This window comes from Myotis myotis, unplaced genomic scaffold (assembly GCF_014108235.1).
Source record: "Myotis myotis isolate mMyoMyo1 unplaced genomic scaffold, mMyoMyo1.p scaffold_m19_p_1, whole genome shotgun sequence".
NCBI classification, from domain to species: Eukaryota; Metazoa; Chordata; class Mammalia; order Chiroptera; family Vespertilionidae; genus Myotis; species Myotis myotis.
This window is the reverse complement of record NW_023416313.1, coordinates 147,856,236-147,883,305: the sequence shown is the minus strand read 5'-3', so window position 1 is coordinate 147,883,305 and position 27,070 is coordinate 147,856,236. Positions and strand designations below refer to the sequence as shown.

Sequence of the window (27,070 nt, the reverse complement as noted above, 5' to 3'; positions counted from 1 at the left end):
TCAGTTCCCCGGGGATGGGGGATGGGGTGTTGATTCAATTATTTGATCAGACCTAACAGGTTCTGGCTGGAAAAGAATTCAGAGCAAGACCCAAATTGTAAGAGAACATTTAATGGGTGAATTACACAAGTAGAAAAAGCAATTCCTAGAAAAAAATGGGCTTCGGAAACAAGTTATAGAGGTAAAGGAAGGGCCACTGGAGTTTGGGAGTGAGGAAGCTAATGGTAAAGTGCTTAGGGGGCAGAGGGAGGGAAAGGGAAAGGCCCAAGAGGGAGATCATACTGGGTCCTCTATCCTAAAGCTATTACGGGCGGAGATTTTAGGGGAAGTCCCAGGGAAAGATCTTAATAGAATATTCATTAGCTTTCCAGGTGTGCCCATTCAGGACTGTGGTCTCCATTGATTGATTGGCCGGCACCAGGGCTGGCTTGTCATTATTCAATGCAGCTGGTGCTGATGTCAGCTGTGGCTGGTTTTATTGCTTATCTGGGCCTGGAGCTGAAATAGATATTATCTCCAGGGAGGAAAGGTCAGGGGGAGCAAACCTTGTGAAAAGCGATATGGTAGGGGAGGAAACTCATGCCTGTCTAAGTGCCTACCACACTACTAATACTATATAGTTAGTGGTACTGCAGAAGGTTAGAGGCAGTACCTGGGTTGCAGGTTCCTTCTCCGGCCCCCCAGGGGCAAGTTCCGGAAGCAACCAATTGATGTGTCTCTCTCACATCCATGTTTCTCTATCCTCCTTTCTTCCTCCCTTCCACTGTCACTAAAAATCAATGGAAAAAATATTCTCAGGTGAGGCTTAACAACAACAAAAGAAGATGTAAGTGGGTTTATAGTCTGCAGTCTGCTTTTTTCACTGCAGAGCCATATGTAACTTCCTTATAACCAGTTGGAATATCCACAATAATATGTCCACATAACCAAACATTGTTATGTAAATTCTATTCTGACCCAGGTGATTCTTACTTTTTTTCTTTATCTCCTCCAGAATGGATTGGTTTCATTGCAACCTGTGTTTCCGAAAAGATGGGAGCCATTACTTTGTCACCAGCTGTGGCCATATTTTCTGTAAAAAGTGCGTGACTCTGGGTGAGTAACTTAACTGTTTTCAGATTCAGGCTTTTAACTTGGAAATGATTAGCCATTTCGCGGTGAAACTTGGGATAAAAATGACTTAGTAGCCAAAGGTGGTGTGGATACAGTAGGAAAGTGTTGATTATGGATATTGGAGGAATCTATTAATAAAAAATGATTTAGCGAATGGAATACCCATTACTTGAGCACCAAAACATACTTGTCAGTGTTTTGAAACCTATAGCAGTGAGAAAGTCACAAGATTATCAGGCTGATTAAAGAAAAGATAAAAAAATAACAAGAAGGCATGGGGGAAACTTTGCTTGATAGCAAGAGCCATTTCTAATTGGAAGTGGTCTAGCCTGTGAAATCAGTTTTATTAGAAATGTTTGTGATGGTGGTGGTAGTGGTGATACCTTTGCAGTTTAAAGAGTATTTTCAAATGTACCAATTTTATGCATTCTCACCATAATCCCATGAGGTTGTCAATGTAAGAAACATTCAAACCTATAGAGAATTTTTGTGAATTTATTTGAGCCAAACTATCAACAAATGCCGGGAACAGAATCTCAACGGATTGACAAAATGCTCCAGAGAACGGCAATTTTGCACCTTATTTTATACCTTACAATCTAAAGAGAGGATGTAAGTGGGTTATATGAAATCCATTGGTGATAGATTGGGGGCGGGGGGAGCAAAGCGGGGGAGGGGAGACCTCTGGAATTGGATAAGTAAAATGACAGACATTTTATGTAGGTGGGTACAGCATAGTTAACAGTCAACAATTAACATGATAACAATAACAATTAGGGGATTTATGGTCTCCACCCTGTTTGTGCCCCAGGGGTCTGGAAAAAGGGGCGTTACCCTGACATTCCAAAGGTAGGTTATGTAGTACTTGCAAAAGACAATACGCTCAGTTAAGGTAAAGATTGCTTTTTGTCAGGAAAGATTTTAGCCTAGGACATGACTATCTGTCCTAAACTGCTTTTAGTTAAAAACTTAATTTTAGAACATCCTTTGTGGTTACTTTAGGTCTCTGAGTTTGCAAGGCCGCCTTGCAGGCCTTCCCTAGACTAGTCAGGTTAGCATGTGGCTCCTTTTCATCCACAAGGTAATTATTTGTTTTTTGTTAATCCTCACCCGAGGATATTTTTCCCATTGATTTTTAGAGAGAGTGGGAGGGAGGGGGAGGGGGAGAGACACATACACTGGTTGGTTGCCTCCTGCATCTGCCCTGACCAGGGGCTGGAGATCAAGCCGGCAACTGAGGAATGTGCCCTGGATCGGAATGGAACACAGGACCCTTCAGTCAGCTGGCCGATGTTCTAACCACTGAGAAAAACCAACTAGGGTTCACAAGGTAATTATTAATAGACCCACTTTACAAATGAGGAATTGTCTCAGATAGTATAAGTGATTTGACCAAGTTCTTGCAGCTATTAAGTCTTAGAAATGAGACTTGAATTTAAAGTGTTTTTTGTTTTGTTTTGTTTTCTTTTGGTTTTTAAATATATTTTTATTGATTTCAGAGAGAGGAAGGGAGAGGAAGAGATAGAAACATTGATGATGAGAGAGAATCATTGACCAGCTGTCTCCTGCACGTCCCCCACTGGGGATCGAGCCCACAAGCCGGGTATGTGCCCTTGATCAGAATTGAACCTGGGACCCTTCAGTCCGCAGGCCAACGCTCTATCCACTGAGACAAACTGGCTAGGGCTTCGTTTTGTTTTGTTTTGTTTGTTTGTTTGTTTGTTTTTTAAAATATATTTTATTGATTTTTTTTTTACAGAGAGGAAGGGAGAGAGATAGAGAGTTAGAAACATCGATGAGAGAGAAACATCAATCAGCTGCCTCCTGCACATCTCCCACTGGGGATGTGCCCGCAACCCAGGCACATGCCCTTGACCGGAATCGAACCTGGGACCCCTCAGTCCACAGGCCGACGCTCTATCTACTGAGCCAAACCGGTTTTGGCCATTTTGTTTTTTTTAATGCTAAAATACAGGGTATGGAGTAACCCAGAAGAGGGTCTTAGGATAGGGTGCTTTGGTCAGGAAAGATTTTATAGCAGAGGTATTGTTTCAATAGATTTTTGAATAATAAACTGGAGTTTGCCAAGTGGCTATGCGGGAAGATTATTCTAATTCAAGAGAAGAACATGTATAAAGGCACACCACATCATAAACCATAGTGTGGGGGACTGCACATGGTTGAGATTTGTAGAGCATAAAAATAAGGTAAGATTGGTGATAGATGGGGCTAGACAGGTAGGCAGTGGCCAGATAATGGAAGGCTCTATATTCTGGATTAAAGAAACTGAACTTCTTACTGCAGGTGATGGAGAGTTGTCGAAGTTTGTTTTTTTGTTTTTCTTAAATAGAAAAATGATTTGTACTCGCTACCTCACTCGAGCAATAATATGGAGGGAAGGCAGGGAAAAATCTTTAATTCCTGAGAAAGAAGAGTCAGGTTAGATAGCCTCTGAAGAAGCTATTCTCTGCAAGAATTTTTTAAACCTGCACTTCCTGACTATTTATTCAGGGGCACTAACCTCTTTTCCCTTAGATTGTCAACTAAAAATAAAAATAAAAATAAATACAACAGCCAACACAACAATAGCCATCCAGTATGAATGAATCAAAATTATACCTATATTTTTGTCTGAATTGGCAAAAAATAACTATCTTTTGGTGTGCCACAAAATTTTAGTAATTAATATGTGTGCCATGAGATGAAAAAGGTTGAAAATCACTGCTCTATATGAATCTCATGACCCTTTTAAATTATCTATTAAAGTAATAAAGCTGTTGACTATGGTAACAGCAGCTCAGTTTGGAGCTGTTTGTCTCAGTGAAGCATATGCCATGTGATGCTTTCTCCTGACATGGCATTTATCTTTTTTTTTTTTTTAATATATCTTTATTGATTTCAGAGAGGAAGGGAGAGGGAAAGAGAGAAACATCAATGATGAGAGAGAATTATTTACTGGCTGCCTCCTGCACCTCCCCCACTGGGGATCAAGCCCCAAACCCCTGAATGTGCCCTTGACCAGAATCGAAACTGGGACCCTTCAGTCCGCAGGCCGATGCTCTATCCACTAAGCCAAACCAGCTAGGGCCTGACATGGCATTTATCTTAATCAATAACCAGTGCTACCTCTAAAATTTCAACTTATAAGGAAAGATTCAGAGTTTTTAATTTTCTCACCTTTCAGAATGGGTTAATGAGAGAATGAAAGTAGGAGAGCTTCAAAACATGATCCAAAAAAATTAGCAAAGTAAGAACAGAGCAGGAATAATTGGGAGGTGTCTTACAGTATCTGATCTGTGCTTACTGTCAGGTAGGTGGGATAATAAAGAATAACTTAAAGTTGAAATCATTGGTACTCTTCCACTCTTTCCAGTACTCTTATAAATGTCCTTCAGTACTCCTGTTGGGATGCTAGAACTGTCCCTCACCCACAGAAGAAAACTGGGAAATTATAGAGGGAACTAGATAGAGGTCAATGTAAGAAACATTCAAACCTATAGAGAATTTTTGTGAGTTTATTTGAGCCAAACTATCAACAAACGCCAGGGACAGAATCTCAACGGATTGACAAAATGCTCCAGAGAATGGCAATTTTGCACCTTATTTTATACCTTACAATCTAAAGAGAAGATGTAAGTGGGTTATATGAAATCCATTGGTGATAGATTGGGGAAGGGGGAGAAAGCAAAGCGGGGGAGGAGGGAACCTCTGGGATTGGATGATAAGTAACATGGCACATATTTTACATAGGTGCGAAAGTCTTACACAGTGTGAAAGTCTTACTTGGCATCAGCATACAAGTTTGGAAATACTAATTTAGAGAACAGCTCAAGTTGATGTCCTTTCATAGCAAATGATATTCTAAATTTTGTCTCCTCTTGATAGCCTACGTGACTATTACCATGTACTTTGGGAAAATCTTACCTCTTATCCATGAAAACGAAGCATTTATTTCCCCTTTCCTCCCTAGAAAAATGTTCTGTTTGTGGAGCTGCTTGCAAGCATCTGGCTCTTTCTGATAAAGTAAGTATCTCTTCCCCTCCCACCAACCATTTTATTCCATTCCTAGCCTATAGGAAGTATACAAAGAGTATAGTTGATAAGTGATTAAGCATTGAAATTTAAAAAAAAAAAAAAGGGGGAAAAAAACAAAATTCATTAGTAGCAATTGTAAAAAATAGGGTAAGCAAGAGATAAAATAATTATTTGTGGCTATTTTTACAGAAGCACTGGGTAAGGATATTTAAGACATATAGCACAATGAAATAATATCAGGTGCTTTTGGAAGGGGTGATATATCCTTTGCCATATTTGCCAGTATTTTATTTCATTCCATTGTGGATATACTCAATGTTTGTGTTACTCTCTTCATAGATGAAACCTCAGGAGAAGATGTACTTCAAAAACCCTGTGGAGACAGCTTTGCAGCATTTTAGTCACATCTCTCAGGTATGAGAAACAAAAGTGAAAAAACTCTGATCCTCCAGGCAAGTTCTAATGGCATCTTACGTCTTTATCAAAAGTTCTCTTTAGACTGCATTTGTGCACAGACAGAAATGGGCTGCTCTCATTGCTTTCTTTACTGATGATATACATCTCAATAGTTAACTTTTTACTGACCCAGAATCTGTGAAAGCTATAAAAGCCAAGATGTAGCTGACATCTTGCCTTGCCTTGTACTTTCCAGTTCTATTAAGAAATGTTTTTTCAATAGGATATTTGAATATCTTTTTGTTTTGTTTTTTTGTTAATCCTCACCTGAGGATATTTTTCCTCTTTTTTTTTTTTTTTTTTTTTTTTAATAAAGAGTGGATGGGAGGAGGAGAGAGAGAGAGAAACATTGATGTGAGAGAGAGACATCAATTGGTTGCTTCCCGCCTGAACCCCAACCAGGGCTGGGGATCGAGCCTGCAACTGAGGAACTGAGGTACCTGCCCTTGACTGTGATTGAACCTGGGAACCTTCAGTCCACATGATATCTATCCACCGAGCCAAACCGGCCAGGGCTATTAAGTAATTTTTTAAGAATAAAGGTTTGCCCGGCCACTGTGACTCAGTGGTTGAGCATCTACCATGCACCAAAGAGGTTGCTGGTTCGATTCTGGCCAGGACATTGTCCAACTTTCGGGCTTGATCCCAGAGGGGTGTGTAATGTGGCTCTCTTTCCCCCTCTCTCTTCCTCTGAAGTTAATAAAAATATGTATTTTTATTATTTTTTATTTTTAAATATATTGTATTGATTTTTTACAGAGAGGAAGGGAGAGGGATAGAGAGTTAGAAACATCAATGAGAGAGAAACATCGATCAGCTGCTTCCTGCACACCCCCTACTGAGGATGTGCCCGCAACCAAGGTACATGCCCGTGACCGGAATCGAACATAGGACCCCTCAGTCTGCAGGCCGACACTCTATCCACTGAGCCAAACCGGTTAGGGCGGAATATATATATTTTTAAAAAGACTAGCCCTCGCTGGTTTGGCTTATGGATAGAGCATCAGCCTGTGGACCAAAAGGTCCCGGGTTAGATTCTAGTCAAGGGCACATACCTCGTACCTCGGTTGCAAGCTCCTCCCTTGTCCGGCCCTGGCCTGGGCTCATGCAGGAACCAACTGATATGTTTCTTTCACATCGATATTTCTCTCTGTCTTTCCCTCTCTCTTTCACCCTCTCTAAAAATCAATGGAAAAATATCCTCGGGTGAAGATTTAAAAAAAACAAAAAAAGAATAAAGAAGATTCTAGGGAGCTTTATCACCCTTCTGTTCAGATAAATGAATCTTTTAAAACTTGATTTGAATATATAGGCCTGACCCTGTAAACAATGGATTTATTTAGTGATCTTTCAACCTTTTGCTTGTAGACCAAAGTTTAAGAAAGGACTTCTTGTTTCTCATTCTTGCTTTTTGATAAAACTTTCTTATTCTATCTAATAAAGAGGAATATGCTTATTGACCCTCACGCCTTTGCAAAGATGTCAGTGCCCACAGCCAATAAGGAGGGAATATGCTAATTGACTGCCCCGCCCTCAAAGATGGTGGCGCCCACAGCCAATAAGGAGGCACCCAGTCCCCGTGTGCCTGCCTCTGGAGACCCCCAGTCTCCTCAGCCTCCCAGCTGCCCAGGGCTGGCCCGAGGTGCAGGCAAGCCTTGGATGGTGGATGCCCAGACACCCAGGGCCTCCCAAGGCTCAGGTAACCAGGGCTGGTCGAGGCTTGTGCTGCTGGCAGTGGCAGTAGCAGAGGTGTGATGGGGCTTCGCCTTCCCCTGATCTCTGGGTCGCCTCCCGCCCCTGAGGGCTCCCAGACTGTGAGAGGGGACAGGCCTGGCTGAGGGACCGCCCCCTCCAGTGCATGAATTTTCATGCACTGGGCCTCTAGTGTGTATGTGTGTGTGTGTGTGTGTGTGTGTGTATTTCTTCATTTAGTATTCTTAACTGGGTGTCAGAATTTTAGAAAAATATTTTTCTTTTTCTGATGCTTACCATACCATTGACTTGATCAGGAGTAATAGGAATGTAGAAGAATATATGGAAGAGAAGGCAGGACAACAATTTAAAAGAGTTTCCAAATATAAGCTTTGGTTTTTACCTTTAACTCTCAGTTCTCCACTGAGATTATTTCATAATCTCATGGGATTCCTATCTTAGCACGTTTGTTGAGATTTTTATCACTGTTCTACTCTTCTCATTCTCAGGAAAGTATACTTTTCCTAAACATGAAGAGGAGCCTTAGTCATTTTCTAGCTGAAGATAGTAGATTTAATTTTTCTTTGGTTTCACTCCTCAGTCCTAACTCTGGAGATAACAGAAGGGAAATTAAGGCTTTGGTTGCATTCTGCTTTTAGCTACTTGGGTGAAACATCATATTTTGGATGGTATTTAACATTATGGGGAGATAAAATCCAGCTGGGACTGAAGGAGAAATGTAAACAAGGTCACATGAGCAAGAGAAAGAGCAGACCTTTAGTTAATAACTAAACCCAGGATTAGCTAATGATTAGCAGAGAAATTATATGTAGTCTGAATCTTAACCTACCTTTCATGGGACCAATTACACATGGTCAAATAATCAAGATAAAATAAATGGAAAGGGTCAGTTAATCATCACTTTAGTAAAGGGCCAATTTGGTAAAGTCAGCAATGTCTGAAAATGTGTTTTCCTAGTCTGTGAAGTTGAATAATTGACCCAAGAAATGTCTAGATTGCCTTATTCAGGCCTCTGCTCAAATTTTCCTTTCAGTCAAACCTTTACTGACTTTCATACCTCAAATAATAGCCCAACACTCTCTACTTTTCCTGCTTTATTTTTCATCATAGTTCTTATCTCTAATACTATATATTTGTTTATTGTTTGAATCTGGCACTGAAATGTAAGCTCCATGAAGGCAGAGATTTGGTTGGTTTTGTTTATTGTTATATCTTCAGATAGTTCTTAATATGTAATGGACACTCAAAAAAATTGTTGAATGAATGAATGAATGTTGATCTAAATATCTGTTTTAATTATCCCCAATCTCTGTAATGACTTGACAAGGGCATTTTTCTGCTGTACTACTCTATGGCGAATAGTTTTATCAAGCTGCTCATTTTGAGTTCTTTATTCACTTATAGATAAAATTATCTAACTATATTTGGGAATTGGAGAGCCCCATATGGACCTGTTAGCTTTCTTTTATTTCAAGGTCATAGACTACATGCACTCTTATCCACAACTAGTCATCTTTCAAATGCCAGTGATTGTTCCTTCATTGGTAAAGCCTTCTCTGATTCCTGTAGGCAGATTTCTGTTCTGTCCTTTGTACTCCTATCCCACCTTCTTCTTCTTCTTCTTTTTTTTTTTTTAATATATTTTATTGATTTTTTTACAGAGAGGAAGGGAGAGAGATAGATAGTTAGAAACATCGATGAGAGAGAAACATTGATCAGCTGCCTCCTGCACATCTCCTACTGGGGATGTGCCCGCAACCCAGGTACATGCCCTTGACCAGAATCGAACCTGGGACCTTTCGGTCCGCAGGCCGACGCTCTATCCACTGAGCCAAACCGGTTTCGGCCCACCTTCTTCTTAATCCTGCAAAAATGTTTTAATTTATTTGTTCATATGTCTGTTTCTTTCATTGAACTGAAGCTTTTGAAAGGCAGGTATCATATTTGTATTGCCCAATGCCTAACTATGTACCTGGAACCAATTAGGTACATAAAACACATTTATTAAGCGAATGAATGCACATGTATGGCTGGAAGGGTGAGAAAGAGGAATAATTCAAGGTAAGGTCAGAGAGAGAGGCTTGATAGTATAGGAACTGGTAGGCCATGGTAAGGAATTTAGGTTTTTCCTGAAGTGCAGTGTGATACTGTTAAGGGTTTTAAGCAAAGAAATGGCATTATCTGATATATAATTTTCAAAGAGAATCTGGTTGCTTTGTGGATAATCGATTATACAGAAGTTAAGAGTAGAAGCAGGAAGACCAGTTATGAGGCTATGGGAGAAATCTAAGCAAGACTGCTTGGGCCAACGTGGTATTTTATACTTCCCTTTGAAAAGAAACAATACAAACTTCTTTTTACTTTTGTGGTCTTTCATTCTTTTCCTGTAGGTTTGTGACCTTTCAAAATCTATTGTGAGTTTTCTCACATTATTCTTTAAATTAATATAGTACTTTACAGTTTTCAGAATGCTTTCACAGCCCTGGCTGGTTTGGTTCAGTGAATAGAGCATTGGTCTGCGGACCAATTCACCCCTTTATTTATTTTTTAAATATATTTTTTGATTTTTTACAAAGAGGAAGGGAGAGGGATAGAGAGTTAGAAACATCAATGAGAGAGAAACATCGATCAGCTGCCTCCTGCACACCCCCTGCTGGGGATGTGCCCGCAACCAAGGTACATGCCCTTGACCGGAATCGAACCCGGGACCCTTGAGTCCGCAGGCCGACGCTCTATCCACTGAGCCAAACTGGTCGGGCGGGCCCATTCACTTTAAAATTGAGAACAAATAACATAAATATAAATAGGATATTAAATAGAGTAGGAAATAGAGAGGGGAGGTTAAGATAAAAAAGAGAGAAAGGTATAGATTCACAAAGAAAGACAAATTCAGAGGAAAAGACACAAATGGATATACAGAAACTTTGATAAATTTAGCGTTGGGTTGACAAACTTTTTCTAAAAGGGCCAGTAAATATTTTAGGCTTTGCAGGCCATACAATCTGTATTGCAGCTACAAAACTCTGCTTGTAATGCAGAAGCAGTCATGGGCAGTATGTAACAAATAGATATGGCTGTGTTCCAGTAAAATTTTATTCATAAAAACAGGCAGCTAAGTCTTACTTATATGCTTCAGTGGCTGAGCATTAACCCATGAACCAAGAATTCCCCGGTTCAATTCCCTGTCAGGCCACATGCCCAGGTTGTGGGCTTGACCCCCTCTAGGAGGCATGCTGGAGGCAGCCAATCAATGTCTCTCTCATCGATGCTTCTATCTCAATATCCCTCTCCCTTCCACTCTAAAATCAATAAAATAAAATAAGTAAACAAACATTTTTAAAAAGAAATATTAAAACACACACACACACACACACACACAAAACAAGGCAGCTAGCCATGGTCTGTAGTTTGCTGACTTTGACGTCATGTTTTGCTAACATATACATTAATAACTACCATATCTACCATTTGAATAAAATCATGTATCATGTCAAGGCCTGATCTCATCAGTAGAACTGACCAATTCTTCATCTCTCACTTAAATTAAAAAATTGAACAACTGAGAATCAATGGTGCTTTTGAAGAAAGATTTTATTTAGTCTAAATTTATTTTACCTGAAAAGGAAAAGCAATTTGTCAGTACTTAGAATTTTTGAAACAGTATAGTTGGACTCTTTTTCACCAGTGAGCGGGAGGTTGAGGAACCTTTAGCCAGTGTGAGAGGTAATATTATTTTGATAAACCGTGCAGCCCAAAACTTAACTCCCAATCTGATGGGCTGCTGTGGCTCTCTCATTGACATCTAATTGCTTTTGATAAGGATACATTTTTAGGATTCTTTTTTGCTCAAGTCTGTTCTCTCTGAGCAACACAATAATCTATTTCAATTACAAACCTGAACGTGAAACTGTCTTTTCAAAACGCTTTGGTGGCTTTCTGTCACAAGTTTCAGACTCTTGAGAGTGACACCTAGATCCCTTAATGGTCTGTTTCCTTCTAACCTCTGGGATCTCATCCACAACTCCCACCTCACGTCTTACTAATACATGCCAACGTAAGTTCTTAGGTAGGTTATTTATTACCTAATCTATAAAGTAGACTTAATTATTTGTAGTTCTTTTATATGCCATACTGGAGACCTGGAGCACAAAATTTGCATATGGGGGGGTGCCCCTCAGTCCGGCCTGTGCCCTTGAGGGATGTCTGATTACCAGACATCCCTCTCACAATCCAGGACGCTGCCTGCACCAGTGACCATACTTTTCATACAGGTGAAAGGCATCTCGCTGTTGTATGGGCAGCTACATTTTTTTGCCCTGATTATAAAAAGTAGTATATAACGTGATCCTTCTGGGGCAGTAGTACCATTTTCCCCATCTTATGGATGGAAAAACTGAAGCAGAGAGGTTAAGTCATTGGCTTTGTCACACAGTTATAAGTGTCAGAATCAGGGCTGACCATAAAATGTGCAAGCCAGAGTGCCTGCATGTCATTGCTGCATCATCCTGTTGTTTCAGTGTTAGAGTAGCCTTGCCAGGCTTTAATTTTTAAATCTAAGAGACTGTTCCCAATATATAGGGTAGGGTCCCTAGGCCTGGCCAGCAGGGCTGATCTGTAGGACAATGGGCGGGGAGGGGCACCCACCTTGGCTGGAGGCCTGGTGCCACCTGCTGGCTGGCCCCACCCCACAACTGCCGCCACTGGTCACCTCCCTCTGCGATGCGACCAGTGGGCAGGGCAATGGCAATGGGGAAGAGGGAGCACTGGCACCCACCTTGGCTGGCAGTCTGGTGTTGCTAGCTGCCCACCCCCCCCATCGCCACCACTGGTTGCCTCCCTCTGGAGGGGGGGGGGGGGCAAGACGCTCAACACAGGAGCTGCCCCCAGCTCCTGCATTGGCGTCTGCCCCCTAGTGGTCAGTGTGCATCATAGCAACCAGTCGTTTTGCCGTTTGGCTGATTTGCATATTAGGGTTTTATTATATATGATAGTTTCATAACTCTATGCCTAGAATACCTGACTTCCACACTCTGAAGCCTGAATAGTTACCTCTTAATCATTATTTCTGTACTTTATACTATACATAACTTTGTTCTGCATATCACCTTGTATTTTATTAGTTCATACATCTGATCTCTTCTACTATACGGTGATGAGCTACTAAAGGACAAGGACCCATACTATTCACTTTAACATCTCCAGTTCCATCACCCTGCTTTACATGCCAGCCTTCTATTTATTCCTACTGCCACCCCATATAGATTATTTTACAGCCAAAACTAGATAGCATATAGTTTCAATCTGTAGATATTTCAAAGTGTGCCTCTAAAAGATGGAGACTCCTTCCTTAAATATAACCATGTCATGCTAAAATAATAATTCCCTAATATTATCAACTAATCAGTCAGCATTCACATTTCCCCAGTTGTCTCATAATTATCTTAAAACTTTGTCTGAATTGGGTTTTGGTAAGATCTATATAGTTCAGTTTTTTTCAAACTATAAGTTTCCTCTCATTTGTTTTTTTATTATTGTTGAAGAAAATGGTCTTTTGTCCTGTAGAGCTGTTCACAGTGCAGATTTTGTTCATGGAATCATTTTATGTGCTTGTCTGTGCTCTGTTTCTCCAGTAAGTTAATAGTGAGATTTAGGCTTACCTAGAATCATTTGATTGAGGGGGTGGGAGGCAAGAGTACTTGATAGCATTGTTGCATTTACCAAGAGGTATAAAATGATCTTCTGCATCTCATTTTGTGTGATGGTAGCCATTGATGAACTTCACATAGATCCATAATGCACTAAGAGTGGCAAATGCTTATATTTTAATTTTGTTATTCCTGTCTCCTTTTTTTAGCTGGAATATGTCTATAAAGAGAAATGTCCTTTTCTCAACTGTATGATTACCTTGAGATATAATTTTAAAATACTAAGTAAGACCTTTAGATATTATGGAACAAAGGAGTCAGTTTCACAAAAGATATATAAACCAATAGGTTTTGAGTGTCAAAGTGAGAAAGCAATACCTTTAAAGTAAATTTCTAAAACTTAGCAATTTCTTTTTTTTTTAATTTTTTATTTTTCTACAATTTGTTTTTATTAATTCAACATTAAATTGTGAGCTTATTCAAGTCCAGATATATCAATAAAAATATATGTATACTTATACACATGCACCTATTTCAAGTTCATTTACATACAACTACTGCATCATTTTCACTGCATGAATATACAATTTATTTATCCTAGCAATTTCTTAATAAATGTTCAAAACATTAAGATTGACAGGAATATAAATCTTCAACTAAAAAAACTCTGACATTTAAAATGAGGTAGGAGAGCCATTCTTTAGCACAAAAAATAGTCAGTAAAGCCGATATTCATTTTAAATATATATTACTTTTAATAAACAAACAAAATCCCCTTTTAAAAATAAGTGTGAAATGCATACCCACATTGGACTAAAATATCTTTTTTTTTTTTTTTAATATATTTTATTGTTTTTTTACAGAGAGGAAGGGAGAGAGATAGTTAGAAACATCAATGAGAGAGAAACATCGATCAGCTGCCTCCTGCACATCTCCCACTGGGGATGTGCCCGCAACCCAGATACATGCCCTTGACCGGAATCAAACCTGGGACCCTTCAGTCCGCAGGCCGACGCTCTATCCACCGAGCCAAACCGGTTTCGGCTGGACTAAAATATCTTATGTCTTATAATAAACTGCTGACTTCCCCTTTGCTTCCATTACCATGCTTCTCTCAGGAGCTTTCAGTGATTTCTCCACCCTCTTGCCATTAACTGGACCTAATTCAGAACTGAAGTTTTAAAAACACTTTCTTGCCGAAACCGGTTTGGCTCAGTGGATAGAGCGTCGGCCTGCGGACTGAGAGGTCCCGGGTTCGATTCCGGTCAGGGGCATGTACCTGGGTTGCGGGCATATCCCCAGTGGGAGATGTGCAGGAGGCAGCTGATCGATGATTCTCTCTCATCGATGTTTCTAACTCTCTATCTCTCTCCCTTCCTCTCTGTAAAAAATCAATAAAATATATTTAAAAAAAAAAAATAAAAACACTTTCTTCAGTAAATAAAATAAAAATTAACACTTGGAGATATTAAGATGTTATCAACAGATCTACTTTTGTGTGTGTGTGTATTTTTTTTTATCCTCACCTAAGGATAGTTTTTCTATTACTTTTTAAGAGACAGAGGGAGAGAGGGAGGGAAGGAAGGGGGACAGAGAGAGAGGCAAACATTGGTGTGAGAGATTGGTTGCCTCCTGAACCCTCCTTGGGTTTGTAGGCCGCCACTCTAACCACTGAGCAATGCCAGTTAGGGCTTCAACAGAACTACATTTATTATTATCTGTTCTTTTTATTTTAAAATATTAACAAAATAATCCCCAAGTTTTTTGTTTGTTTGTTTTTGTTTTGTTAACCCTCACCTGAGGATAGTTTTCCATTGATTTTTAGGGAGAGTAGAAGAGAGAGGGAAAGAAAGAGAGAAACACTGATGTGAGAGAAACACATAGATTGGTTGCCTCCTGCATGAGCCCTGACTAGGGCCCAGGCTGGGGAGGAGCCTGCAACTGAGGTACATGCCCTTGACCGGAATCAAAACTGGACCCTCTTTTGTCCTCAGGCTGCTGTTCTATCCACTAAGCCAAACCAATTAGGGCAATCCCCAAGTTAAAAAACAACAACTATAAATGAGAAAAATTTGTCCTTTAGAAAATAAAGAAGCCAACCTTTTTATGAGGCTGAAGGATTGGAATGAGGCATAATAATGAGTTTGCTAACAATTAAAAATTTTTAAAAATACTGAGATTCATTACTGAGTTAGGTTTAGAATCTTCTTTGGTGGATGTATTTTTTTTTAATCCTCACTAGAGGATATGCTTTTATTGATCTTAGAGAAGATGTGAAAGAGAAACATCAATGTGAGAGAGAAACATTGACCCACTGCCTCCCATAAGAGCCCCAAATGGGGTCAAATCTGTAAACTTGGTGTGTGGGATGACGTTCCAACCAACTGAACCATCGGGTGGGGGCTGGTGGACATATTTGAAATAAGCTAAACATTTTTACTCTAGCATCAGGCAAAACCACTTGTTCCTCTCCTCTAACACTTGTTTGTTTTTTTTACTACATTTTTAGTGATTTCAGAGAGGAAGGGAGAGGGAGAGAGAGAAACATCAATGATGAGAGAGAATCATTAATCGGCTACCTCCTGCACCCCCCCTACTGGGGATCGAGCCCAAAACCGGGGCATGTACCCTTGACTGGAATTGAACCTGAGACCCTTAGGTCCCCAGACTGACACTCTATCCACTGAGCCAAACCTGCTAGTGCTCCTCTAACACTTCTTGCTGGTGGTTGTTTTTCTGCATTGGTCTTTCTTTTTCTTGGAATGGTCAGATCTGAGATTTTTGGATTTGAGTTTTTTGGGGGATAAGTAGGCAAAGTAGGCCTCCTCAGGCCTAGGCAAAAGGCCTTCCAGTACTCCATTCTGGCTCCCTGGAGTGCCACAGTGAGGTCTGTTTTCAGTGCATGCATGACCCTTGGAAGTCTCAAAGGGAGAACTGGTCCAGGGCAGGATTTGGATTTTCTTGGCCTTAGCCTGATACTTAATCTAACTGAAAACTTACCTCAAGAGGTGCTTAGGGGTTTGGCTGAGTGGATGGAGGTTGGGCCCTCAGACTGAAGGGTCCTGGGTACAATTCTGGTCAAGGGCACATACCTCTTCAGGAGGCAACCAATTAATGTGACTCTCACTTCGATGTTTCTGTCTTTCCCCCTCCCTTCCACTCTCTAAAAATCAATGGAAAAATATCCTCAGGTGAGGATTAACAAAAAAATAAATTAAATGAATAAAAAAGAGTAGGTTAGGAGTTTAGGATACTGTTTTCCAGCTATGGATTACATCTATCTGTAAAATCTATTGTTCCCCAATATTCCACTACCACCACCATGATTTTAGTTAATTCCCAGAATGCTGAGTGAATTTTTTTTCCACTCCTGCAACTGTTCAAATTTTCTAAAACAAACATGTTTTACTTCTATGAAATCAACTTTAAAAAATAGACTACAGGCCGAAACCGGTTTGGCTCAGTGGATTGAGCATCAGCCTGCAGACTGAAAGGTCCCAGGTTCGATTCCGGTCAAGGGCATGTACCTGGGTTGCAGGCACATCCCCAGTAGGAGATGTGCAGGAGGCAGCTGATCGATGTTTCTCTCTCATCAATGTTTCTAACTATCTCTCTCCCTTCCTCTCTGTAAAAAAATCAATAAAATATATTTAAAAAAAAAATAGGCTACAGTTAATTCTTATCTATCTAGAACAGCGGTTCTCAACCTGTGGGTCGCAACCCCTTTGGCGGTTGAACGACCCTTCCAAAGGGGTCACCTAAGACCATCCTGCATATCAGATATTTACATTACGATTCATAACAGTAGCAACATTACAGTTATGAAGTAGCAACGAAAATAATTTTATGGTTGGGTCACAACATGAGGAACTGTAGTTAAAGGGCCAGAAGATTGAGAACCACTGATCTAGAGCTAGTTTCATTTTCTTTGAGTAGAAAGGAAAGAGGTAAAAGCAACTTGCAAATTAGGTAAGAACTAAGGTTTATGACAAGATACTAAGATCAAAGGCCCTAGCCAGTTTGGCTCAGTGGATAGAGCATCTGCATGCAGGGTCCCAGGTTCCATTCTGGTCAAGGGCACGTACCTTGGTTGCAGGTTCCTTCCTGGCTGGGCCCTGGTCAGGGTGCATGCAGGAGGCAACCAATCAATATGTTTCTCTCACATTGATATTTCTCTCTGTCTTTCCCTCTCTCTTCTACTCTCTCTGAAAATCAATGGAAAAATATTATCGGGTGAAGATTTTAAAAAAAAGAAAGATACCATAATCTAGGAAAAACCTTAGACAAAAGGTTTAGTCTTGAGTAGGGAGAAAGCAGATGACACATAAATACTGCTGTGTATTCAAAAGTAGAGTTTGACAAAGCAAAAACCCTTTCTAAATATTAACTTTTGATTTGACTCAATAACCCCATGATATGCACATCATTCTATCAAATGGTGGCAAAAGATAAAGTTATTTTTCCATGCCTAGAAATAAAATTCAGGAATAAGTAATCCCCTTCAGTGTCTCTTTCCCCTTTTCTATAGCAGCATAAGCAACCTGTATATGACTCTGCATGCGTTTCTTAGGGAAAGTAAGTTGGTTACTAGTGGTCTGGAATGTAGAAGTAATCTGATAAGTTAGATCAGAACCAATTCCAACATTTTTTAAAATATATTTTATTGATTTTTTACAGAGAGGAAGGGAGAGAGGGATAGAGAGCTAGAAACATCAATGAGAGAGAAACATCGATCAGCTGCCTCCTGCACACCCCCTACTGGGGATGTGCTCACAACGAAGATACATGCCCTTGACCAGAATCGAACCTGGGACCCTTCAGTCCACGGGCCGACGCTCTATCCACTGAGCCAAACCAGTTAGGGCCCAACATTTTGTTTGTTTCACTCTTCTTGCTCAAGATGAAAGATTATTATTATTTTTTTAAAATATATTTTATTGATTTTTTACAGAGAGGAAGGGAGAGGGATAGGGAGTTAGAAACATCGATCAGCTGCCTCCTGCACACTCCCCCACTGGGGATATGCCCGCAACCAAGGTACATGCCCTTGACTGGAATCGAACCCGGGACCCTTGAGTCCGCAGGCCAACGCTCTATCCACTGAGCCAAACTGGTCAGGGCAAAAGATTATATTTTTAAAGGGCCCTCCTACTATGTCAGAATATTCTTTTTAAGATGTTAGGAGGCCATTGTCCTGGGAACGAACAGTTTTGTGTGTTTTTTCCTAATGCTGAACCCTCTAGTTCTGGAGAGTCATGAACTAGGCCAGATGCTCTGAAGAAAATGATCAATAATGAAGTGTGAGTTGAGGCCTGGCTGGCATGGCTCAGTGGTTGAACATCGGCCTATGAACTAGGTCACAGCTCAATTCCCTATCAGGCCATATGCCCAGGTTGTGGGCTCGATCCCCAGTGTGGGGAGTGCAGGAAGTGGCCAACCAATGATTCTCTCTTATAATTGATGTTTCTATGTCTCCCTCTCCTTTCTTCTCTGAAATCAATAAAAAAATATTTTAAAAAAAATAAAGTATGAGTTGCTGTATTTTCCTTTGTTGCCAGAAGTAAGGGGTTATGGGGGTATTTGTCATACATAGGTCTCGTTTTCCTTCATAGGTGTGGAGTTTCCAGAAAAAACAAACAGATCTCCTCATCGCCTTTTATAAGCATAGAATGACAAAGTTAGAAGCAGCCATGCAGGAGGCACGGCAAACAATGGCCAACCAGAACAAGTAAGTGACAAATCAAATTACCAGAGAGCTTTTTTCTTGCATAGAAGCTATAGCCCTTAATTCCTATGGTTGCAAAGCCTGAGAATTGCTCCATATGTGTTTATGTTTATCTTGGGCAAATCAGGTACAGAATTTTTAGTCCCCTCAGTCTCTATTTTATTTTCATTTTTCTTCCCTCGAGGGGTCCTCCTTACTTTATAGCTTTCCTTTCTTACTCCCCCGATCAAAAATTGCTCCTTCAGAGAAATCAGATATAGCTTTTTCACAGTGATAAAGACAAGAGACAGCATTTAAAATGTTACCTCTAGGAGGATATATTTTGGAAATCTTAAGCTAAAAGATGGAATCCTTGATGGAAATTTTCAGGTATCAACAGGCCAGCAGTTTATGTGGAGAGGAAATGGAATTCTATGTAAACTCCCCTGAAATCATACTAAGTGGCTGTTTATTTTGTCCATCTGATTCTTCTCATCATCAAAACTCTGCCATTGCCTCCCCGAATTACTAGACCTCTGAGAGGAATACCGGGTATGGTGGCAGGCATCTCTCCATAAGCATTAACTAGATAATAATCAAAATAATTATCCCACTGACCTACTAGAGCTGATTGTTTTCATCTTTTGCCTAGAGAGCTGTCAGTCTTAAGGAAAGAGAATGGAGAACTAAAGAAATTTCTAGCCATCCTGAAGGTGAGTGAAATTGATTTTCCTTACTATGATTTTCTCTCCTATTTTTCCCATCAATCTAGCAGACTGAATAGAATAGTGTTTCCTACCTTTTTCATATATAACTGATAATGTGTGTACAAGCACACTGTAGTAGATACATGAGGCCACAGAAGACCTTGGAGGGCTGAAAGGGTCAGTATTTAGCACACTGATAGCCCATCCTTGAACATCAGTGAGTTACAACATACTATTTGGAAAGCCCTCTTATAAAAGAGACTAGAGGCCCAGTGCACAAAATTCTTGCACTTGGGGGGGGGGGTCCCCTCAGCCCGGCCTGCACCCTCTTGCAGTCCAGGACCCCTCGCTCCTTACCACCCACCTGCTCACTGCTCCTTACCACTCGGATGACTGTTCCTTAGCGCTGCCGTGGAGGCGGGAGAGGCTCCTGCCACCACCACTGCACTCCCAAGCCATGAACCCAGCTTCTGGCTGAGTGGCGCTCCCCCTGTGGGAGCACACTGACCACCAGGGCAGCTCCTGCATTGAGCGTCTGCCCCCTGGTGGTCAGTGCGCATCATAGCAACCGGTCATTCGATATCGTTCCACTCTTTGGTTGATTTGCATATTAGGTTTTTATATAGGATATCTATTGTAACTTAAAATTTCTCTTCAAGAATCCCAAGACACCTCAGGACCCTTCTTATGCCTCAAACTGCATTTCCTAGACATTTGTTTCTTCCTAAGAATGTACTCTGTACGTATATAATGTTCCTCTTGATCCTGCTCCTGTAACTATTATAGCACATTGTAATGCTGTCATTTTTCTTTTTCTCCCCTATTTCCCCATGTATATTAGTCTACAGGATTCTCAATGTCTTTTGATGAGGAGTTAGAATTTTATTCCCCCAAAGCTAAAATTTTCCTAAGGAAACACTGCTGCTATTTTTTCTCCTATTGGAAGTCTTAACCACAGCTAGCAGACATTACAGCTTACGTATCTAATAAGTAAGATCCAGAGATTAAGACCCTTGAGCTTCAGTTTCCTTCACTCTCTCTTTTTTCTTTTTTCACTTATAGGAATCGCCAAGTTGGTACCAAGGAAGCAGGTCAGTTTTATCAGGCCCCATTCTACCCTCTTTGAAAATGTTTGTTCTTTCTTGACTCTTGGTTGTAACTCTTGTGTGGGCTCTGAGGTGAAGGAAATGGTTGATGAACTTATCTTTCACTTCTCCAAGAAAGAGTTACTCACTGAAAAGTGCTGAAGTAAAATCTTGAAAGTAATGTTCCCCCTTAACCATCATCTTATGGAATCCTACTCATCCTTCAGAATTCAACTCCCATGTCATTTCTTCTGTCAAGACTTCAATAGCTAGAGTAGGGGTTCTATTATTCATTTATGGAATAAATATTCATAAGTGACCACTATTTATTAAATGCTGGGTATACATCACCAGTCATTCTAATTGGTAATTGTTAAATATTTTTAATGTTAGTCCTGTATTGGTGGATTAAAAAACACATGGCTCCTGTATTCGCAGAAGTTAGCCTGGTATTCTTTCATATTTCTGTACTTCTGATATGCCCATTATAACACTTAAACCTTGCTTTATTATTATTATTATTATTATGTCCCCCACTAACTTTTAGCCTCTCAGAGATAGGAATCATATTCTAGTATCTTTGTAATCTCAGTATCTAGGACATATAAGCACTAAATAAATGCTTGTTGGATAGATGGATGAGGGGATGGAGAGAGTGAGGGGGAATGGTGGATATATGAATGAATGGACAGTTGGTTAGATATATGTAAAGTTAAAAGTACGTGGTAAGGCACTGAGGAAAGAAAGAAGGAAAGGAGGACTTCAAAACTTATCATATTGTGGGCAATAAAGGGAAGAACTTAGGGAGTTGGACAGCCAAGGGGGTCTCATATGGAAACTTGGACTCCATATTTTGGATGATACCTGTTAATACATGATAATAAGCAATTTATTCTCAGAGAGAAAGCTATTACTTCTAAAAACAATGATTTGATTTATCCTCTAATGTGAAATTTCTACTTAAGAGATATTAGAGCTGCCTCCTGTTTTTTCCTTGCAGGCCAACCACACCTCGACCAGTGGGCATTACTTCCCCAACACAGTCAGGTAGAGAACTTTTTTTTTTTTTTTTTTTGCCCCAAAATCTGTGTGAGATGAATAAATATCTTTTTCCCATTTGGAAGATGGTTTCCTCTCAGAGACTATAATGTGATTTCCTTAACCTTATGTATGAAATGAGATCATAAGATACCCATTGGCAACCTATTGGCTAGGCAAGAGCATACTATTGATGGAAACTTTTCATTCTGCACTTTATTCCTTTTTAGTTACTCCACGACCCAGTTGTCAGCATAGCAGTCAAGTGGTCAGGTGAGTAGGAAGCCTACATAGCAACATTAAACTGTTAGCAAAAGTTGGAAGATGAAAGAAATACTTAGATGTGGCTGAGATAGACTAAGGAGACTTTAGGTCTCTGCAAAAGTTTAATGCCAGGTTTGTTTGTTTGTTTGTTTGTTTTGTTTTGTCTCACCTTATACAGCCGGTCCTCCTCAGTGGAGTCTATCCCTTTTAGAGTGGCTGGCTTTAGTAGCAGCGTGGGACAAGTAAGTAAAAGTTACCTTCTCTTTCTAGACTGAGATTTATTTTTAATTTTTTAATTTTTATTGATTTTAGAGAGGAAAGGAGAGGGCAAGAGAGAGAGAGAGAAACATCAATGATGAGAATCATTGATCAGTTGCTCCTGCACACCCCATACTGGGTATTGAGCCCACAACCAGAGCATGTGCCCTGACCAGGAATTGAACTGTGACCTGGTTCATAGGTCAGTGCTCAATCATTGAGCCACACCAACCAGGCTAGTGTGAGATTTCTAATGCTAAGTGAAAGCAAAGATTTAAGGCAAGAATATTAAACTTATGTGATTTTGGCATAAGTTATCTGAGGACATCCTAGACTTTTCTTTTGGCAGCACAGACCTGAAGTTGGAAGCTGCTGCAGAGAACAAATAGGGGTGAAATAGTGCAAATATTCAAGCACTAAATTAAGTTAGTCATATGCATTTTGGAAGTAATATAGTGTGACTAGATATCCAATTCAGGAGAACAAAATGTGCTTCAATGTGTAGATATAGAGAAGTGGCAAGGAATATGGAAGCCAGAAAATTAAGGTACATTTATTAATGGATGTTTATTATTTGTCCATCAGGGAGCCAGAGGCGTTCAGGGAAGGAGCACTCCCAGCTACTCTTATACTGGTGAGAGGGAGGAAAAAAAGGTGTCAGAAAACAAAATATTCTGTGCATACACCAGCAGATTTCTGGTTTTCTGTGTATAATATAACGCCATTTTATTTTGTTTGTCCCAGTGATTCCAGATATCCTCACATATAGTATTACTTTTCAAATAATGCGATTGCTGTTCTCAAACTGATAAGGGGGAAAGAAGAGGTCTGAATGATAGAAAGTCATTGAAAACCTCATCTAGTCAAGTGGATAACTTGAATAAAATAATTGACTTGGATTTTTTAAACTGCCACAAGATGGCAGTAGAAGTTAGGCTTAAAAGGAGGGTAACTAGATGCCGATTTTGTTAGCCTATAGCAGGGATCCTCAAACTACAGCCCGCAGGCCACATGCAAATACAAATATTGTATTTGTTCCCGTTTTGTTTTTTTACTTCAAAATAAGATATATGCAGTGTGCGTAGGAATTTGTTCATAGTTTTTTTTTAAACTATAGTCCGGCCCTCCAACGGTCTGAGGGACAGTGAACTGGCCCCGTTTAAAAAGTTTGAGGACCCCTGGCCTACAGGATATCTGGCTTCTTCACTGTGTATTAAACATAAATATTTTCCAGTGAAGAAATATTTTTGTTCCACCCACTTTTCTTTTCTCTTCCCCCTTAAAATTACTGTTATTACTATTTTTAAGGGCATTAGAGAATATCAGAGATTTCCCTTTCTTTCCAAAAAGGCAATTTGAACTTTGCAAATCTCTTTAGAATAACCATTTTTTAATTTCACCAAAGTCTCTCAATTGTTCCATACTTACCTCTTTGAAAAATGTAGGTGTCCTAGCAAATTTACTTTTTTTAAATATATTTTTTATTGACTTCAGAAAGAGGAAGGAAGAGGGAGAGATACAAACATCAATGATGAGAGAATCATTGATTGGCAAGGGGTTGAGCCCACAACACAGGCATGTGCCCTGACCAGGAATCAAATCGTGACTTCTTGGTTCTTAGGTGGAAGCTCAACCACTGAGCAACACCGGCTGAGCTACCCAATTTATTTATGGTAATTTTTATAGTAATATTCCCTCTTTAATTTCTGATTTTAGTTATTTGAAGCTTCCTTATTTTTTTCTTGGACAGTATGGCTAAATACTAAATGTTAATGTTTTGTTGATCACTTCAAAGAACCAAAGATTAGAACAGAAATTTATGAACTAGGGAATAGAAAATAGTAGAAAAAATCAACAAAACCAAAGTTGGTTTTTTATATATGTGATGAAAATCTTTGATCCTTAGTTCCTTTTCCCTGGCTCTGAGTATACCTGAATCTCTTCTCCAGTCTATGGATTATCTCACAGGTTCATTTTTATGCTTTCTAGAAACCCCTTCACCAGCTTCCACTCACAGCCTATCATACAGGTGAGTAACACTGTGTTTCCCTTCACTTGAGATCTGCTCACTGGGACACTTAATTTTTTTAGATTTAAAATATATTTTTATTGATTTCAGAGAGGAAGGGAGAGAGTGAAACATCAATGATGAGAGAGAATCGCTGACTGGCTGCCTCCTGCACACTCCACACAGGGGATCGAGCCTGTAACCGGGCATGCACCCTGACCAGGAATTGCACTGTGATTCCGGGTTCATGGGTCAATGCTCAACCACTGAGCCATGCTGGCTGGGCTCAATTACTTAATTTTATTCTCACTTGCAAGTAGAGTCCCTGGCCTAAATGTATAGGTTCTTTCTTTACATATGGTTTTACCTTTAGCTTTCCTTTTCTCTGCTGATGCTTTTATTTCCCCTCCATAGAACTTCATCTGCCTCCTCTGGACTGGGGATTTTTTCTTTCAGACCATCCCTGAATAGTGGGGATTCAGGCCACATACAAGTACTCACCCCCAACAATTCAGGTAAGTTAAATAATAACCCTAAAGGATTGTAGCTTCAACCATTGGCACATATACAGTAAAATGAAAATTTTCAAGGCAAAAATAAGTTGAGGATCTTCCCACAAAAGAGCATTGTCTCCAGTTTAATGCTTTAATATTCTTTAATTTATCCAATTTCCTTCACATTGAAGGGAGGCTTTGAATTTTGCCTAAATAGCACGCATCCTGTCACCAGTTAAGTTCTGCTATTTATTAAACTGACCCCCCCCCCTTTGAGATCCCTGCTTGAACATTGCTAGGAGCTCAGTTCTGAATGAGAATGATAAAGTCAGTATCCTATACTCATCGTTTTCAAAAAGGTACCTCTGCTACCAGTCCTCTTGATAAGGGGCTGGCATCTTCTGTAGCTCACCAAAATCTTTATATTGTTTCTACATCTTCCTACTCATAACCTCAAACCTCTCTGTCCCCACTCCATCCTCACAGAAAAAGAATGGACCATCCCTAAAAAGTGGGGATTCAGCCACCTTTTAAATTGCTTAGCAAAGAGTCTTTTCCCTTTTGAGCAGTGTTCCCAGATTAAGAACTAGCCTGATCCACAAGTAACACTACCAAGGAACTGCTCAACGAAGTTATCTTTCACCATTCTGTTCTAACCTTCAGGTCAGAGGGAGAATAGAAGCGCACTAGAGAGTCTTCCAGGTTTTCAGCTACCAGCCCTGCAGGTGAGCCATGACTAGTCTAACTTGTCTGAGTATGAAAAATTCACAAAGTTTGGCCTGCACGTTGGACACATTCTGGTCTCCTGTTAAGGTGGTAGAATGTAGCCAGTGGAGAATGACCTGGGTTTCAAGTGTGGTAACAATATGTACGCAATTTTCCATAATGGTCTCAAGTTTCAAAGAGTCTATCCCACTATCAGATTAGCTTCCTGGTTTGAGGTTTAAAAAAATAGGTCACATAGTAGTGAAAGGCTTTAAACTGAGAGATTTTGACCAAAGTAACTAAGTTTGCGGACACAGCTGACATTCCCAAGTTTCACCAAAAAAAGTATTCTTGATGGAATACATCTTTTGCATAGAGGTACTACTAGAACTAGGAAAACCATGTTTATTTCCCCTGAGATAACGAGGACATTTTATAAATTTATGGGACTATCATTCTGATCCAGGCAATGAGGGGAAAAGGCCGTGGAAACGAGGTTTGTTAAGGAGCTCTGTTCAATGAAAAGTCTAGGCTTGCCTTTTAAGTTAACTTTTATGGCATTGGTCTTGAGGATATTTAAGCCCTTTCTCCGTACCAAGCTCCTGGTGACCCCAAGGAATTACTAAGGTAGATAAATATTTTGCTCTCGTATTCCAAAGTTCCTTTTATTTCCATCAGCAGGAAATTAGGGTCTACTACACCCTAAGAGGCAAAAGTGGGAAAATAATATCCTGCTCTAAGATCCTCACAAATGGAGGGATTATCCTACAGATGAGAAAATAATTGAAATGTATAAACCATCTACAAAGATATGGGCCCTAAATGTAAAAAAACATTTATGAAAAAGTTGAAGAAAATTGAATACCTGTTGCACATTTGATATTAAGGAATTATCAACAGGTTGTTTTGGGGGGTTTTTTGGTAGGTATAGTGCTATTGTGGTTATATTTTTTAAAATAGTCTATCTGGCCCTAGCTAATTTTGCCCTAGAGCATTGGTTTGAGGTCTCGGGTTCGATTCCAGTCAAGGGCACATACCTCGGTTGCAGGTTCGATTCCTAGCCCATCAGGGTGTGTTGGGAAGCAACCAGTCGATGTGTCTCTCACATCGATGTTTCTCTCTCCCCCTCTCCTTTCCACTCTCTAAAAATCAATGGAAAAATATCCTCAGGTGAGGATTAACAAAATAAAATGAAATTAAAAATAATTTATATTTTGGAGATGCATACTAAAATATTAATGGACAGAAAGTGATTATCTGGTTTTTGCTTTAGTATAATATAGTGGAGAGGCGCAGTGAGAAAGTAGAAATGAAAAATGGGCCTTGAGTTGTGGAAATTGGGTGATGGGTACATGTGAGTTCATGACACTACTATACTTTTGTTTTAAATTTCTATAAGAAAGAGTTATTGAAGAAAGTGCCGCCTCCCTGGAGGCATAATTCTGCCTCCCTGGTAATCATCTGTGGGCATTATGTTCCGGGTCTTCTAAAGTAGAAGTCTTATCACCACCAGATAGTATCACACTGAAATACCACCGTTTCGTAAGTAGCGATAAAGCCTTTGATGTCTCACATCTTAGTTTGGAAAAGTTATCATGCAATGGAGAAAACTATGTGAAAGCAATGGTGGTGGTTTGCTGTCCTAATGAATTTCATAAAATAGTTTGAGAGGTCCTTATTTGCCCTCTTGGTTATAAACATCCGTATCTGCCTTCTCTCTTCTGCTGCAGACTCTCTACCAACAAAGGCAGATGGGATTAGCCAGGGGGAGAGAAGCATGGACCATTCCCAGATAGAACAACTTCAAGGTCTGATCTGTACATGCTACTGAAGGACAGACTAGCA

At 40.0% G+C, this 27,070-nt stretch overlaps 1 protein-coding gene across 1 annotated transcript; it reads left to right on the top strand.

Moving 5' to 3' along the window:
• The first annotated feature begins 995 nt into the window (after nucleotides 1-995).
• Nucleotides 996-27,070, top strand: RNF212B (ring finger protein 212B). Its single transcript, XM_036355511.1, has 14 exons — nucleotides 996-1,095; nucleotides 5,084-5,136; nucleotides 5,488-5,562; nucleotides 18,575-18,690; nucleotides 19,319-19,379; nucleotides 20,436-20,464; nucleotides 21,459-21,505; nucleotides 21,727-21,769; nucleotides 21,939-22,002; nucleotides 22,604-22,652; nucleotides 24,008-24,047; nucleotides 24,441-24,541; nucleotides 25,184-25,245; nucleotides 26,956-27,070. Exons 1-14 carry the CDS (start codon nucleotides 996-998, stop codon nucleotides 27,019-27,021), a joined length of 906 nt encoding a protein of 301 aa, XP_036211404.1. The 3' UTR covers nucleotides 27,022-27,070.

Excerpts from the sequence above, each read along its gene's own strand:
- RNF212B (XM_036355511.1), top strand. The coding sequence starts at position 996 with ATGGATTGGTTTCATTGCAACCTGTGTTTCCGAAAAGATGGGAGCCAT. Across the intron at positions 5,563-18,574 it reads ATTTTAGTCACATCTCTCAG|GTGTGGAGTTTCCAGAAAAA; the intron begins GTATGAGAAACA and ends TTTCCTTCATAG. Across the intron at positions 21,770-21,938 it reads CATAGCAGTCAAGTGGTCAG|CCGGTCCTCCTCAGTGGAGT; the intron begins GTGAGTAGGAAG and ends CACCTTATACAG.